This window comes from Alosa pseudoharengus, unplaced genomic scaffold (assembly GCF_046254945.1).
Source record: "Alosa pseudoharengus isolate Yale_2024_CS ecotype anadromous, Long Island Sound unplaced genomic scaffold, YU_APseudo_1.1 YU_APseudo_1.1_scf_21, whole genome shotgun sequence".
NCBI classification, from domain to species: Eukaryota; Metazoa; Chordata; class Actinopteri; order Clupeiformes; family Clupeidae; genus Alosa; species Alosa pseudoharengus.
The window spans coordinates 34,685,797-34,701,745 of NW_027468674.1; the positions used below are offsets into that span (position 1 = coordinate 34,685,797).

At 40.7% G+C, this 15,949-nt stretch overlaps 1 protein-coding gene across 1 annotated transcript in view; it reads right to left on the reverse strand.

Moving 5' to 3' along the window:
* ccdc57 (coiled-coil domain containing 57) overlaps window positions 1-15,949 on the reverse strand; it is a 172,608-nt gene that overhangs the window by 56,069 nt on the left and 100,590 nt on the right. The window contains exons 11-14 of the mRNA XM_076298709.1: window positions 10,935-11,112; window positions 4,899-5,069; window positions 4,707-4,807; window positions 4,255-4,365 (exon numbers count right to left, since the gene is read on the reverse strand). Of these exons, the coding sequence (XP_076154824.1) occupies window positions 4,255-4,365; window positions 4,707-4,807; window positions 4,899-5,069; window positions 10,935-11,112 (561 nt within the window). The remainder of the gene's footprint in view (window positions 1-4,254; window positions 4,366-4,706; window positions 4,808-4,898; window positions 5,070-10,934; window positions 11,113-15,949) is intronic.

The following is a 15,949-nucleotide window of genomic DNA, read 5'->3' on the forward strand; positions in this document are numbered from 1 at the left end:
CTCTAATAGAACACAGTGGATAGATGTGACAGGATCAACCTCAGAGCCATTGAGACTAAATAATGGTGTTCCACAGGGCTCAATTTTGGGGCCAGTGTTGTTTACATGGTATATCAATGACATCTGTACTTCAATAGAAAATTGTAAAGTGCATTTCTATGCAGATGACACAATCCTTTATGCCTATGCACCATCTGTAGAGCAAGCAGTGTCATATCTTCAATATGCAGAAAAGTGTGTGTGTAGAAAAGATCTTAAACTGTAGCCTAGAAATCTAGACGCACCCTAGCGGCAGCAAATTACATTTGCTTCCAGGGCTAGTCTAGCAACTCTCCGTTGGCTTGTGAGCTCAAAAAATTAAACTTCTATCAGGCCATTCAAATCGTGTATAGAGTCGTTAGGTGGGCTTAACATAATGATTGATGGCAGAGTTGCAACGGTTTGGCTTGAATTCTCTGCTACTTGAAAACAAAGAAGATGGATGTTGCTGCAGAGGGAATTTGAAAGACAACTGATTATCCCGCCTCTCGGACTGAGCACTGCGAACGGTAAGTGCCCAGACCCTACATTTTAAGTACAGGCTACTTAAACTGGTTCTGAATGAAGCAGAAACTAAATGTATGATCTTTACTAGATCGGGAAAGTGTGACCTTGATACCTATAACATTTGTTCCCTAAATGGGACACAAATTGAGCAAGTTTCTCAATACAAATATCTGGGCATTTGGCTAGATAACGAACTATCATTTAGAACACATCTGCTTGATCTCACAAAAAAAGGTAAAAAATAAATTAGGTGCACTCTACAGGATTAGGTCTTGCTTCTCTTTAGAAAGCAGAATGACCATTATGCAAGCAACTATAATGTCAGTCCCTGTCAACATTTAGCTTTCCAAAAACGGGAGATTTTTTTTCGGAGGGCGGGGGGGGGGGGGGGGGTCATTGTTTATACCGGATCTCTGTGTTTGCATATTTAATACGTTTCATACACGTGTTTCAACACTGCATTTCGGTCGTTGCTTTTACCTTACCATTACCTTACGCATGTCAGTTATGTATCCACCAGCTGCCTGCCTGCAGCCTATTTCCAAAACTCCAAAGCTGCTTGCTGTCAGATTTTGTTCCGAGGGAAGAAGTTCAGTGTAGGCTATCAACAACACTCAATAAGAGTTTATGTGATGTGTTAATCAATTAACATTCCCAACAATTTCACAACAGCTCGTTCTGGAGTAGGCCATTCAACTAGCCCGATTACTTACGACGAGACTCAGGCTGCGCAGTTGGCACACGCTTCCTTATTTGGGTTTTGGGTTGCCAGGTTTTAGCCTATGACAAAACGGTTGCAGTGTTTCCCCTAGATTTTTTTCCAGCAGCGGTGCTGTTGATCGTAGGAAGCCTCCCCCCCCCCCCAAAAAAAAGAGAACATTTTGAAAAAATGACTCCTTAAATTGATTGAGTTACAAATTATGACATAACCATTAACACAAGCATTTACAAAGCATGATTATTGCAGTACTTGAACAGGATTATTCATGTTTTTCTTTCACCTTTTTCATTTACATTATTAGTATTAGCCACTGTACAACTGTACACTGTAGGCCACTATACAAACTATTACTATTTAGAATATACAGTGCTGTGCATAAGTTAAGACATTTATATATAATAACATTTATTTATTTACGATACATGATACGTTAAAAAATAATTGATGTCCTATTTTTTTTTAATTAAGGCATTAAGACAAAAGGCAAAATATGTTTTTTATTCCTCCCTTTAGTCAATTTCAGCATGGGTGTCTTAACTTTTGCACAGCACTGTATAAACTATATAGATTCTCTTTCATGTCATTACACTGTATTGGTGCTGTGCAAGTCGAATTGAGTGCCTGTCACTTTAATGCCGTGACGGTCCGTGACGCTTGCTTGATTCTCACGGTTTTAAGCTAACTTAGTAGCGTTGTTGTGCATGGTGCATAAGAATATGTGGATGAAATGAATTATGTTTCCCATGTCATTTGGTAAAATAAATGGTCAAAAACTCGAAGAAAATCTATCTTGGATTATAGCAGATAAGTGTCTTGTATCATATATAATTTTGGTGAGCTCTACAGGAATTACAAACTATCTCAGACGTAAATGGTTGCGTATTCTATTACTCAAATTCAATTAAACCCACCAATAGACTAGCTTGACCTTAGTTTCACAGCCTAGGTATGTTAGCAACACAGGGCTTGAAAGCATTGCCTCTATCACAAACAAAAACGAAACAATGCGTGGAATTTATCTGGGAATAGGCTACTGAAGGTAGGGGCGAGCTATCTCGCTGGCGTGTTTAATTTGGTTCCTTGGTAAACATAATGTAGGCTACATTTCTTTGCACAAAATTGCATCTGCTAATAAACTTAAACATAAACACAAACAAGCGTGATCTCCTGTGGAATCCCTGACTGCGCCTTCAACGTTAGCCTACTATTATTTGTTGACATGAAACCTGAACGAACGGCAGCTGTTCCTGAAGTTCACTTGCAATTTTTTTTTTTTTAATTAGGCAACTTTTTTTTTGCAGTGGCGCTTGAATTCCAGGAGCGGCGCTGCGCCACTGATGAATACATTGTAGGGGAAACACTGGGTTGAAATTGAAACTAAGTGATCGTGTATGTGTAGGGTGTATTTCATATACAATCTGGCAACCTGAATGGAGCAATGATTTTAAAATGAAGTTTGATGGCCATGCAAATTACGGGAGTTTTCCGGGAGAAAAAACAAAACGGGAGGGTGCTGGGAGATGACCTTGAAATACGGGAGAAACCCGGGAAAAACGGAAGTGTTGACAGGTATGGACTATGGTGACATTGTGTATATGCAGCCCCTTCCACTCTGAAACCACTTGATGCAGTTTACCACAGTGCACTATGTTTTATAACTGGAGATGGGTTTAGAACTAATCACTGTAAATTATACCCAAAAATGTAGGATGGTCTTCCCTCTATGACAGGAGGGAAAAGCACTGCCTCTTTTTTGTTTATAAGGCATTACTGGGAAAGTTTAGCCTAGAAATCTAGACGCACCCTAGCGGCGGCAAATTAATTTGCTCAGCTTGTACGTCTAGTATCGAACCATAGGAATTTCTATTGGCTTAACACCGTGGATGACGGCCAATCACAGCGCTCTATTTCGTTAGAGAGTCTTAAGGCGGGCTTAACAGGATAACGACATCCTGCGACGGTAAACAACAAGGAAGGTGGCTATGGCAAACGAAGAGCGGTTGTTTGAATCGGCGTTGGCGTCAACTTTGGAGGAGTTGGACTTGTGTTTTTCTTTGAAAGTAGATCAACACAATGCACTTAAGTCATTCCTTTCGAAGAAGGATGTATTTGCCGTTTGCCGACCGGATACGGATATGGTCGTAGCGCTGGCCTATTGCATGCCTAGGCAGTTTGAAAGACAATTCTCTGCCCGCCCCTTGGATTAAGCGAGGTGAATGATTCGATGCCAGACTATACATGTCAATGATATAGGATGGCCCGCCAGGCTAGGGAAAGTTACCTTTTTACCTAAGTTCTCTTCTGAACATGAAATCAATCTGCCACAATACACGCTCACAGGGTTTTATATCTCTTCAAACTCCTCAAAGTTTTCAGTTTCGAATCTCATGTCGTTACAGCCCTAATAATTATCACTATTACTCAATCCTATCACAGAAAAGTTTCACTATCGGGAAACAGATCTGGGAACTATGCTAAGAAAATGAACAACGCTAACTTATGTCACTAATGAATAGTAGTAAAACTGATGTAGATTATGTTGACAAATGGAAATAAAAAAGAACAGTAAATAATAGGGCCTGTGGCGGTAGATGTGGTAGCTGCCGAACAGCTAATTAGAACGGTATTGTTTTAAATACTAAATACTTTTAAATACTAAATACTAACTTGCCGTCAATGCTAAACACACATTGCTACTAAACCCCTCTTCTACTGCACTTTTTACCCCCCCCCCTATAAATGCACAAATAGGCTGACACCAGACATAATTTCACTGCATTTCTTACTTCCAGTAACTATATGCATGTGACAATAAACTTCCTTGTATCCTTGTATCCTTGAATGCATTCCCTCTATATTGTCTCCGAGTTCTGTTTATAGTACAAAAAAAAAAAATCCACTTGCAACGTGTACGGTTATTTTTTCCCATGGTTTGTAATTACTCAGATTTATGTTTCAATTTCGTACTTGTAACAGGAAGCCTTTACCTGCCCTGATTTCTGGCTATCTTTTTCATCTTCTTCTATAGTAACACTCCATCTCTTTTTACTGAACAGTTCTTGGAGTAGCTCCTCATTCTCTGTTTGCGTAGAGTGACTCTGGGAAAAGGCACACAAAATATAAATAGAAAAGGCAGAACACAAGAACCTGAACTGAAACTGAACTCAACTTTTGTAAAGTAGAGAAAAGTTGAAAATTGAAAATGAATTACAATATAAATATGTTATTATTCATATTTTGTTATTTTACTATTCATATTATAATATTAATTGAATTACTTAGACTCACACCATTCTCGGTAGTCATAAGAAGATGCAAGACAACAAATCTAAACATCTATAAAGAAATTCATTTCACAAAGCAAGCAACCTTTCAAATAGTTTTATTTCAAAGCAGAATATTTTGTGAATTAACTAGGAAGTTACAATTACGTACGTACCTTTTGCAGAAAATGGGCAACAGCAGTCTCTAGAAATGCTATCCTGACTTGTTTTTCCTTCAGTGCTGCAAGATTGGATCCTTTTTCCATTTGAAGTCTATCTGAAAAAAGCAAAAGATTTTTAGACCATAAGTAAGGCAATACCGTAAACTCAAAAAACATTTCAAACAGACTTATTAGAGGTAGATTTACTTATGGTGCTCCTAAGACTTCTGATATGGCTCACAAGTTTCTCAGAGGCAGTAGGATTGAGTGTAGGTGTGGCTGTCGTAGAGCCCTCTTCCAAGCAGCCATCAATGTACAAGCACCTGGCTTTCAGTTCTTTAATTTCTTCTTCCATGGTATGGGTATCCTCTGTTCTATCTGTGGAAGTGCCATAACAACTGTCTTATACTGATGTCAAATATAATGGTACTTAGCATAGGCTGTTAAAAAAAGTTAAAACTACTCGTTTTGGTGTCATTCTGTATGCTATAGAAATATATCGTACTGACTTGACATTATATCTGAAATATGAATATGCTTACGTATTATATTATTAATAAAATACATAAATTGTAAAATCTGATTACCCCCCAAGGCCACATTATAACTTTTTACTTTAGCTGAAGCTGATACAAATTCAACAAAACAAAATAAATATTTGAAAGTTCAGTTTTGAGGACAGGGATGAAAGTTTTAGGACTTTTTTCTAGGATAGGGGGTTTAAGGAGTAAAGAATATTCTATGAATTACATGGCTATTTTACTTGCAATTACAGTAAGATCCTTTGGGTGTGTGCAATCTACATGGGTTCTTTCTTTTTGACATTATGGTTTGGACATCGCTCAGGCCTGAAAGCAAAGAAAAAAATAAGTTTTCAGATATTTTTGAAGGTGTCATAGGCCTATGTAGCCTGGAAAGCCAGCCCGAACTTAGCCCCGCCCACAAAATTTGAGTTTGGGAGGTTCGGTCTGGATTTGGTCCATTGACAAGCCCCTTTGAAAACTTGAGAAATGTGCGGACCAATGGAATCGTCCGGGTGGGCTTTATACAATTATGGACAGGTGCCTATTCATTCACGTGACCTGAGCGCACTTAGGTTACATTTGTTTACAGCAAAAAGCTTGTCGCTAGAGAAGCTACACATTTATATTTAGGGCTGCAGCTATTGATTCTTTTTAGAATTGAGAATTCTATCAATTATTTAATCGATTAATGGAGTAATTGGATAAAAAATATTTTGCGTTGCAATTTATTAATATGCACAACAAATGTCATGCTGTAAACTTTTATGTAGATGTATGCATCTGCAGCATTTACCATTACTACCAAATAAGCAATAATAATTATGTCTGGGGTAGGCCTATTTGGTGGGGTAACCTAACACTCGGGAGGGTGTGTGTGTGTTTCCACAACCATCATATCGACTCACAACATTAGGCTACAGCCGCTACACATACCGTACGTTCTAACTAGCGCTAGTACATTAAATCAGCTAACAGCAATGTTTAAGTGCCTTGCTCAAGGGCACTTCAGCCGCGGCCCACTGGTCGGGGCTCGAACTGGCAACCCTCCGGTTACAAGTCCAGAGTGCTAACCAGTGGGCCACGGCTGCCCACTTTTACGGATGTTTTCTTGGCTCTCTGTCATCGCGATGTTTAAGTTGCCTTGTGTCGGCTACGCTTGGAGAGCTGGTGTTAACAACTGGATGCTTTTGGGTCAGATGTTGAATCATCGTTGACGTACTGTTGTGGTATGCCAGTTCTGCTTTGCAGTGGACACATTTCACCTTGTATTCTTTTCTAAGTTTGAAATGATTCCACAACTTTGGACACTCTCTGCCTTTTAAGTATAGTATATATACTTATATACTTTTTTTTTTTCCCGTGAGGGAAATTTGGTCTCTGCATTTAACCCAATCGGTGAATTAGTGAAACACAAACAGCACACAGTGAACACACAGTGAGGTGAAGCACACACTAATCCCGGCGCAGTGAGCTGCCTGCTTCAACGGCGGCGCTCGGGGAGCAGTGAGGGGTTAGGTGCCTTGCTCAAGGGCACTTCAGCCGCGGCCCACTGGTCGGGGCTCGAACTGGCAACCCTCCGGTTACAAGTTCAGAGTGCTAACCAGTGGGCCACGGCTGCCCACTTTTACGGATGTTTTCTTGGCTCTCTGTCATCGCGGCCATAGATACAGCGGGGAAAATAAGTATTGAACATGTCAATCAAGTAGAGTTATGTGTAATAAAGCGGAATGACACAGGAAAAAAGTATTTCTAATATTCTAGTCTAATATCGAGATTACCTCCTCTCTTAGCACTACTAACAACTGGACATGCTTTATCTAGCATTTATAGTACAGCGGCTAAGCACCGGAATTGTTCAGTTTTTGCTTGGCACAGTTATACTACTACCCCTAGTGATCAAAAATTGAAATGGACCCCAACACATAGCGCCCCCTAGTGGCCACCATTTTGAATTCAAATATGGCTACCATTCTTAATAGAATTGTTGATACAACTTCAAAATTAAACAAGATAAAAAAGTATTTTAAGTTCTAACACTCAATTGTTAGGGTCAAGGAAGCTATTGACATGATTTCCAAACAAACTTGATGTTGGCCATTTTGAAATCCAATATGGAGGATACCAAATGTGAAAATATAGACCATCTCTATTGTTATTCATGATAGAAATATCATTCAAAAACAATTTAAAAGTTTGAACAGTCATTTTATCACATGACAACCTCAATAATATACAAGGCATCAATTGTTGCTCAACAGTTCTAGAACAATTTAAAACAATTCAAAAAGGTAGAGTAAAATAGGGAAGAGTGCATAAGTGAGTACTGTTTTTATACAGTCAAGTCAGGTGGTAAGTGCTAGAATTAGCTAGTTGTAAGTAGTGCTACAAGAGAAGATATTCTCTGAAGAGCTGGGTCTTCAGGAGTTTTTTGAAGATGGAGAGGGATGTCCCTGCTCTAGTAGGAACTGGTAGTGCGTTCTACCAACGAGGAACAACAGATGGAAAAAGTTTGGATTGACCTTAGCGTACCGGTGGCAGAGCTAGACGATGTTTGTCTGAAGAGCGCAACGGTCGGGGGGTAGCATATAATGCCTGTATGAGGGCATTCGAGTAGGTGGGAGCAGTAGGTTTAGCTGGGAGGACCAGCAGTTTGTTTTTTGAGAGGTTTAGCTGGAGGTGGTGTGCCTTCATCCATGAAGATATGTCTGAGAGGCAATCCGAGGTCCGTGTCGAGACCAAGGGGTCATCAGGTGGAAAGAACAGATAAAGCTATGTGTCATCTGCATAGCAGTGGTATGAGAAGCTGTGCGAATGTATAATCTGTCCCAAAGAAGTGGTGTGGATAGCAAAGAGAAGGGGGCCCAGTACTGAGCCCTGGGGGACCCCTGTGGTGGGATGGTGAGGTGCAGACAGATGTCCAAGCCATGATACGTTAAATGAGCATCCTGTGAGGTAGGATTTAAACTGATATGGACTGGGTAATATGTTAGGAACAAAAGGATGCCACTTTGTTATTTGGGAATGAAAATGATCAATCCACAGAGGACTGAATTCAAAGACCCCCCGAAAATCTAAGTGGAAAAAATTACACGGCAAGCTAGTCCATTTTGCTTGAATTTCAGCGCAGCAACTAATGATGGTACTCAGTAGTTCGTATGGCCCTGACATGCTTGATGGCATCGGGGCATGCTCCTAATGAAATGGCGGATGGTGTCCTGGGGAATCTGCTCCCAGATGTAGACATGGCCATCACTGAGCTCCTTGACAGTCAGTGGTGCAACCTGGCGATGTTGGATGGACCAAAATATAATGTCCCAGAGGTGTTCAATTGGATTTAAGTCAGGGGAGTGTGGGGGGGACAGTCAATGGTATCAATGCCTTCATCCTCCAGGAACTGCCTGCACATTCTCGCTACATGTGTCCAGCCATTGTTGTGCACCAGGAGGAACCCAGGTCCACTGCACCATTACAGGGTCAGACAATGGGTCTGAAGTTTTCATCCTGATGCCTAAGAGTAGTGAGGGTGCAGTTGTCTTGCCCGTAGAGGTGTGTGTGTCCTTCCAAGGATATCCCTCCCCAGACCATCACTGGCCCACCACCAAACCAGTCATGCTGAATGATGTTGCAGGCAGCATTACATTCTCCAAGACATCTTTAAACGTCACATGTGCTTAGGGTGAACCTGGTCTCATTTGCGAAAAGCACAGGGTGTCAATGGCGAACCTGCCAATTTTGTAATCTTTGGCAGATGCCAATTGAGCTGCACGGTGCTGGGCAGTGAGCATAGGTCCTTCCAGAGGCCATCGGGCCCTCAGGCCACCTTCATGAAGTCTGACAGTGTGGTCAGAGACATTCACACCAGCGGCCTGGAGGAGGTCATTTTGTAGGGCTCTGGCAGGGCTCCTACTGTTTGTTGTTGCACAAAGGAGCAGATACTGGTCCTGCTGCTGGGTTAAGGACCCTCTACCATCCTGCCCAGCTCTCCTTGAGCAACTGTCTCCTGGAATCTCCTACATGCTCTTGAGACTGCGCTGGGAGACACAGCAATCCTTCTGGCAATGGAACGTATTGGTGTGCCATTCTGGAGGAGTTGGACTACCTGTGCAATGTTTGTAGGCTCCAGGTACTGGCTTATGCTACCAGTAGTGACACTGACCCTAGCCAAATGTGAAACTAGTGAAAAGTCAAGGAGGATAAAGATGGAAAATGTATCATTTGCCTCCACCTCTAACATTCCTGTTTTTACAGACTTATCTCCCTTCTTCCTTTCTTGTCAAAGTTTTTGGAGAAAATGGTCTTCAAGCAAGTCTTGGACTTACTATATCAGAACAACCTGCTAGACCCTATGCAGTCTGTTTTCAAGAGTCATTCTACTGAAACTGCTTTTCTGTCTGTGACCGAAGCATTGACAGTAGCTAAGTCCTTATCTAAGTTGCTAAGTCATTAGTATTCATTCTACTAGACTTATCTGCAGCCTTCGATACTGTTAACCATGACATTCTCCTTTCTACACTATTGGAACTGGAATGTCTAGGAAAGCCCTTGACTGGTTTAAATCCTACCTTAAAGGGCACATGACCTCACCACAGGTGTGCATCAGGGATCAGTATTAGGGCCCCTACTTTTCTCTATTTACACACTTCCTTGGGTGAGACCATTCGCTCCCATGAATTTGATTATCACTGCTATGCAGACGATACTCAACTTTACCTGTCTTGAGCTTTTAGTGTTTCCACCAGACTTGGCGCTGAACGCACTAGCAAGTGTCCTAAAAGTGCTGGTTCACTGACTAGCATGAGCCCTAATGTGTCAGGAGGGAGCTAATCTCATAAGGTATTACGTATTTAAATTAGCTTCATTGACAGGCATAATCATTTTATGGGATGCAAAATATTAAACTACAATAAAACAAAATAGACCTTTTCAAACAATCACTATAAGCCTTAAAAGAAACGTTAGCATATGCTAATTGGCCCCACCCACCTCAATTGAATTAGGCTAACAGTAGGATGTGTTGGACTGGGTTATGTACTAATTTATCTAACTATGACTGGGTGTATGTACTAATTTATCTAACTCTAGGATAGAAGACAACATAGCTAATTTCCCAAAAGGCAGCATATGTTTCTTTAAGAGACTTGACAGACGCTAGCATCCAAGGGTTTTAGCCTTCTTGCTAGCATGCCAGCCTCTAGGGGGCAAATTAAAAGGATTGAGCCCAGGCAAGTGCAGGGTTTAGTCACATAGTCTAAACTTCACACATAGCACCACCCCAGTTTTTGACTGTGTCAGAATGTATGGCTACTTCCTTAAAATCTAACATGTCTGCCATTTTAATTATGCATGATTGTCTCATTATGTATTTCATAATGCTGAAAGATGGCTGTAGACATGTCATATTATGTGTTCAAAGCAGTATAGCATTATAAATGTAGAAAAAAAGGGCATATTTTGGTGGCCATATTTGAAGTCAAGATAGGGGCCACTAGGGGGCACTATGTGTTGGGGTCCATTTCAATTTTTGATCACTAGGGGTAGTACTATACCTGTACCAAGTTTCGTGCTTTCTGCAAAAACTGAACGATTCAGGTAAAAATCTGGCCTTAGCCGCTGTACTATTACTACTACCTTCTTCCCTATCCTGACTATCCCTCTACAATGGCAAGTGATTTTATGACAACCGTTGCTGAAATAAGATGTGTTCCATTGGAGGACTCACCTGTTGGGCAATATTGCATTTTCTTGTTCTCAGTGTGGCTGACCGTTGGTGTGGGAGAAAGCTCTCTAGTTAGGTTCTCCATCTCTTTTCTCATTTCAGCAACCACAGCACGCAGACTTGCATTCTGCTTCTGCAGCTTGTAAATCTCTGAGGTGGCATGACCGAGTTCAGGAGTCTGCTGCAAATCACCACACATTAAAGCAATAGTCATGAGGTGTTATCAGGTCACCCTACAGTACTTGCTAGGTTCCTCATGGGGGCCCTCAAAAACGTAACTGATATGCGTTGGCAAGTGATTGAGTTTAAGAGGCTGTAAGGCTTCACAATGCTGACTGGAATGGACAGCACCTGTGACCTATTGTTAAATTGACAACACCAAAAACGTGTTACAAACACACTTCTGCTTCCATTTTATGGAAGTTGTTTACTGAAGTTTTTTCAAGCTTCCAGCTTCCTTCTGGGTTACCCTTCCTTTTGGGACAGCCCTAAAGCAATGCGAACAGCAGCACCGACATTAGTGCACCGCATTCCACTTCCGACATTTGATTACTTTGGCAACATTATTATCAATACAACCCTTAGAACTCGATTGACGCAAAGTGTGTCAAAAAACACACCCTTCCTTCCCTGTTACATTGCTCCGGAACTGTTCATCGCAGCGAGATGTTTAAAAATCAAAATCAAATCAATGTAAGTACTAATTTATGAAATGTTGGCAGATTTGGGTAGCCTAATCTGTACTGAAAAAAATATATAAAATAAATGACCAGGATAAAAGCTTATAACTAAAGGTAGTGAGAATGGCCAAACATAGATAGGGCTCATAGGGCTAAAAAAAAATGGCATTTATTTCCGTAAGGCACACACCACATATTTTTCACATTTGCTCAGCCCCAGAGAATCCCTCCACCATGGCAATGATATTGCCAGGTTCAGGACAGTCTGCCCTACACACACATGAAAGGCAAGTCGAGCCGCCAGCTTGCAGTGGTGAGATACATGTCAAAATATAAGAATTTGTATAATACGCTTTTTGTATTTTTATTTTTTAAAAATCAAAATTAAATCAATGCACTGCAAAAACTGCTTATCTAACAAAATCTAACCAAGTGTTATTAATCTTATATCAAGATAAAAAAAAACTAGTTGGTATTGTTTTCAGTATAACGAGACTTACCTAGCGCTTTCTTGTGAAATCATTTGACTTAATTTAAAAAAAAATTGACTTATTTTAAGACATCTCATCTTGAAAACAAGCAAATTTGTCTGCCAGTGCGTTAAGCAAATTTGTCCTAAAAACAAGCAAATTTGTCTGCCAGTGCGTTGAGCAAATTTGTCTTGATAAGACCCCTTAAAATAAGTTAAAGTCTTCTTAAATTAAGTCAAAATTATCTTTTGAGAGGGTGCTAGGTAAGTCTTTTCATACTAAAAACAATACCAAATAGATTTTTTAATCTTAATATAAGATCAATAACACTTGGTTAGAATTAATTTTTTGCAGTGTGCAAGTATTAATACATACAATTATGGCAGATTTGGGTAGCCTAGACTCTGCTGAAAAAAATCAATATATAGCATGTGTGTATGGTACTTACAATGACCAGGATAAATGCTTCTAACTAAAGGTAGTGAAAATGCCCTTAAAACAGTCTAAGGGTTAAAGTAATTGAATGTCGAAAGTGAGTCATGCCAGCACTCATGCCGGTGTCCACAGCGCTTAAGCCCTCAAGAAGTTAGTAGGAACGCGCATCGAAGTCGGTGAATCTGTTAGGGGGGAGATTCAGCCCATGTCTGTTATTATTGTGGAGGAGGACAGAGAGGCAGCTAGAGAAAAGCTGACGTTTCAGATGTGGGGGTTTTCGGCCTCTAGCCTATCAGCTATTGATCTATCCCTAAATCTGCACCCCTTATACTGTTGCTAACTCGGTCAAATATTACTGATTAGAACTGCAATGAGAGCTGTCAGGATATATCGGTAATAATTAACACTCAAGAGGCACTTTTGGGGACTGATCAGAAAGATCTGATTTCGTTTACAACCCCAAATCAGAAAAAGTTGGGACATTGTGTAAAATGCAAACAAAAACAGAATGTGATCATCTGCAAATCTCGTAAATCCATACTTAGCTACAAAAGGACATAGACAATAATGTCATCTTTTTGATATAATAATGTCATCTGCTTCTCCACCGCAGTCTTTTAATGCCATCTAATAATAACGTTAGCGTGTGCAGTCTGCACCATACTGGCTTAAGCCCAATTCACACCAAAGATTCGCGACGAGATCAGTTGCAACATTCTATAAACCAGCAACTTGATGCAACATTCTAAAACCCTGCAACTGTGACTAGACATGGTGAATGCTTTGCGACGGCGTGCATCATCTACTTCACACCGCCGCAACTCCTTTCTGCAACGGTTTCATCTCATTGCAAATCTTTGGTGTGAACTAGGCTTTAAAGGTTGTATCAGCGATAGCGGGGATACGTCACTTCTGTTGATGTTCAAACAAAACAAGAGCTAGCTTGCTACTCCCTCCCCCTCCCTCCCGTGCATTTAAAACTCTCCTAAACGTGCAACTCGTCGGTTATTGGTTGACACACTTTATTTTGCCTTTGAGTGGGTTGCCAACCCTTGTTGGTAGCAATTGAGACCAGGGGGGTATTCCATCAACCTCGCTAATAAAGGCGGTGCTTAGCAGAAATAGCCTGGCTTGAACTAGCGTAGACTTTCAATTGCGAGTTTTATAGGCTTCACTCTTGAACACATACAGTCTTGAACAAAATGAGTGAATGAATAAATGGTATAAACTTAAATACAACTCTGAGCTGCTCACGCTGGCTATCCTCACATACGCGTTGACGTCATATCCATGTACAGTACAGACAAACAACAAACGTCGGATTATTTCCATCAGTCGGACATTCAAGTTGCCTTAGCTGCTTATGATAGCTATTCAGGAGTCCTTTCAGTAGCATAATGAGTAAGTGTACAGGCAGTGAAACTTCCTTCTACTTCTCTCCGTAGTAGTGTTTCACATCCCAGAGTTCTGTTTTCCCAAGGCGCCTGCCTGTATGTGAACCAGACGTGAACGGTAATGTGTTTCTTTTTAATAAACTGCCTGTACACTAACAAGGTTCTCAATGCTTCAGCGTGAGCAGCTCAGAACACACTTTTGCGTTTTCAACCCTTTAGACGGGAATGCGACGGTGGAGCGTCTTTCCACTCTGGAGGGTGTTTTCATTTTTTTGCGTTTTTAAGCCCCCAAAACGCTGTCGCCGTCTAAACGAAAGGCACATCTGATAAAATATTTTGTCGGTTTCACCCGGGAGAGTTGTCGTTTAAAGCCGGCCTTAATGTAATGCAAATGAGGACCATTGTGTTCCCCTACCATGGATTCAGGGAAAAAGTAGGCAAACTTTCTTGCATGATTTCTCAGCTTGTAGCTTTGAGATGTGTATACTTTAAATTGGCTACAACTTCTTCAAATGTTATCAGATTTCCATGTGTAAGACATTGTTAGAAAGCTTAAAACCTACACTTTCAGAATCTGTGAATAACTCAAAACGCACGTGACCCTCAATTCCATGCCTGGTCACAATTGCTTTTGTGTACAGATCTCGGAGCCTAGGCTACCTACAGGGACGTGGTTTTTTGATGGCCTGCTTATGGGGCAGACAGCTAGCGGATCGTTAGGAAAGATTAGATCAGTGGTCTCCAAACTACGGCCCGCCACCTCATTTTGGGTGGCCCCCCAAAACATGTCTGTGGTATGTGGCATCCGGCCCGCACGGGAGTACGACATCGTCAAACTATAACCTCTGCAATTTCCCCCATTCATTCTCTATGGCGAGTCTTAACAGTACACATGTAATACTCTTTTTGTCCACCGGTTGTTTTGGCGCTGTTTCACGTTTGCCATCAAAAACGGAATGAAATGTACAGGCCTACCTGCAAACAATGTAAGAGGCCTATGCTGACTGCATCAGTGCTCAAAGTATTCTAAAAGTTTATCCATTAATTGTTAATAACTAACGTCTAATCAAGTCATATTTCTGGGACTTTCTGGGATAATTATTTCTATTTTTTATTCACTCGTTCAAATGTTCATACAAAGAGTTCACAAAGTTCTCATAAGGTGAGTGAAAGTTAGAATGGTGGTAATTTCAGACCACTTCAGCACTTCCTAAAGTTTGAGAACTTTAAATTATTTGTAGGATATTCACAACATGTGCTGTGTATTCAAAGAAACAGAGTTCAGAGTTCACACATTTTTAATAAAATATACTTTTGGGACTCCCTGCTAATACTTTTGGGAATGCAAAAGTATTTTTATTAGTAGGCCTATTATTTAAGTTGAGCTACATTGTACACTGATATGGCATGATGGCAATATAAACACAGCTAACAATGGTATTAAATTGCAATAGCCTATGATTAAATGTAATGGAATATTCAACTAAGGTAGACTGCTGTTCACAGCACTAAGCTATTTATGGTTACTGATATACTCCGAGTTTCTGGCCCTCTCTTAGAGCCAGGCATAGTGAGCTGGCCCTCGGAAGAAAAAGTTTGGGGACCACTGGATTAGATGAATGTGATAATTTATGTTTGGGCCTTTTTTGGGCCTGAAATCGCTGATACAACCTTTAAACACACAATCTGACGGGTTTTAGAAGCCGAAACTAAATAACAGACTAGGCTTCTATTTGAGACTTGCCTTTAACCCAAACCTGTAGCCACGCCAGGCGTTTAAAAGAGACAGGCGTCTATTTGGGACTCGGCTATTATTTGTATAAGTTTTATGATATACGATTTTCTAGGGGTGCCAATATAACGGTGTTAATAAAGTGCTCCATATAGTTAATGTTAAATCCTGCATAAATGGGTCAAGACTTTTATTTTGTAATTATTCTGTACAGTAGTTGCATTGTGGGTGTCCTGCAGCAGAAGGGAAGTTAACTGCTGCAGGTAAGCTGGGCAAAAGAGGGTCTAGTCCGGCAGCCATGGGGTCA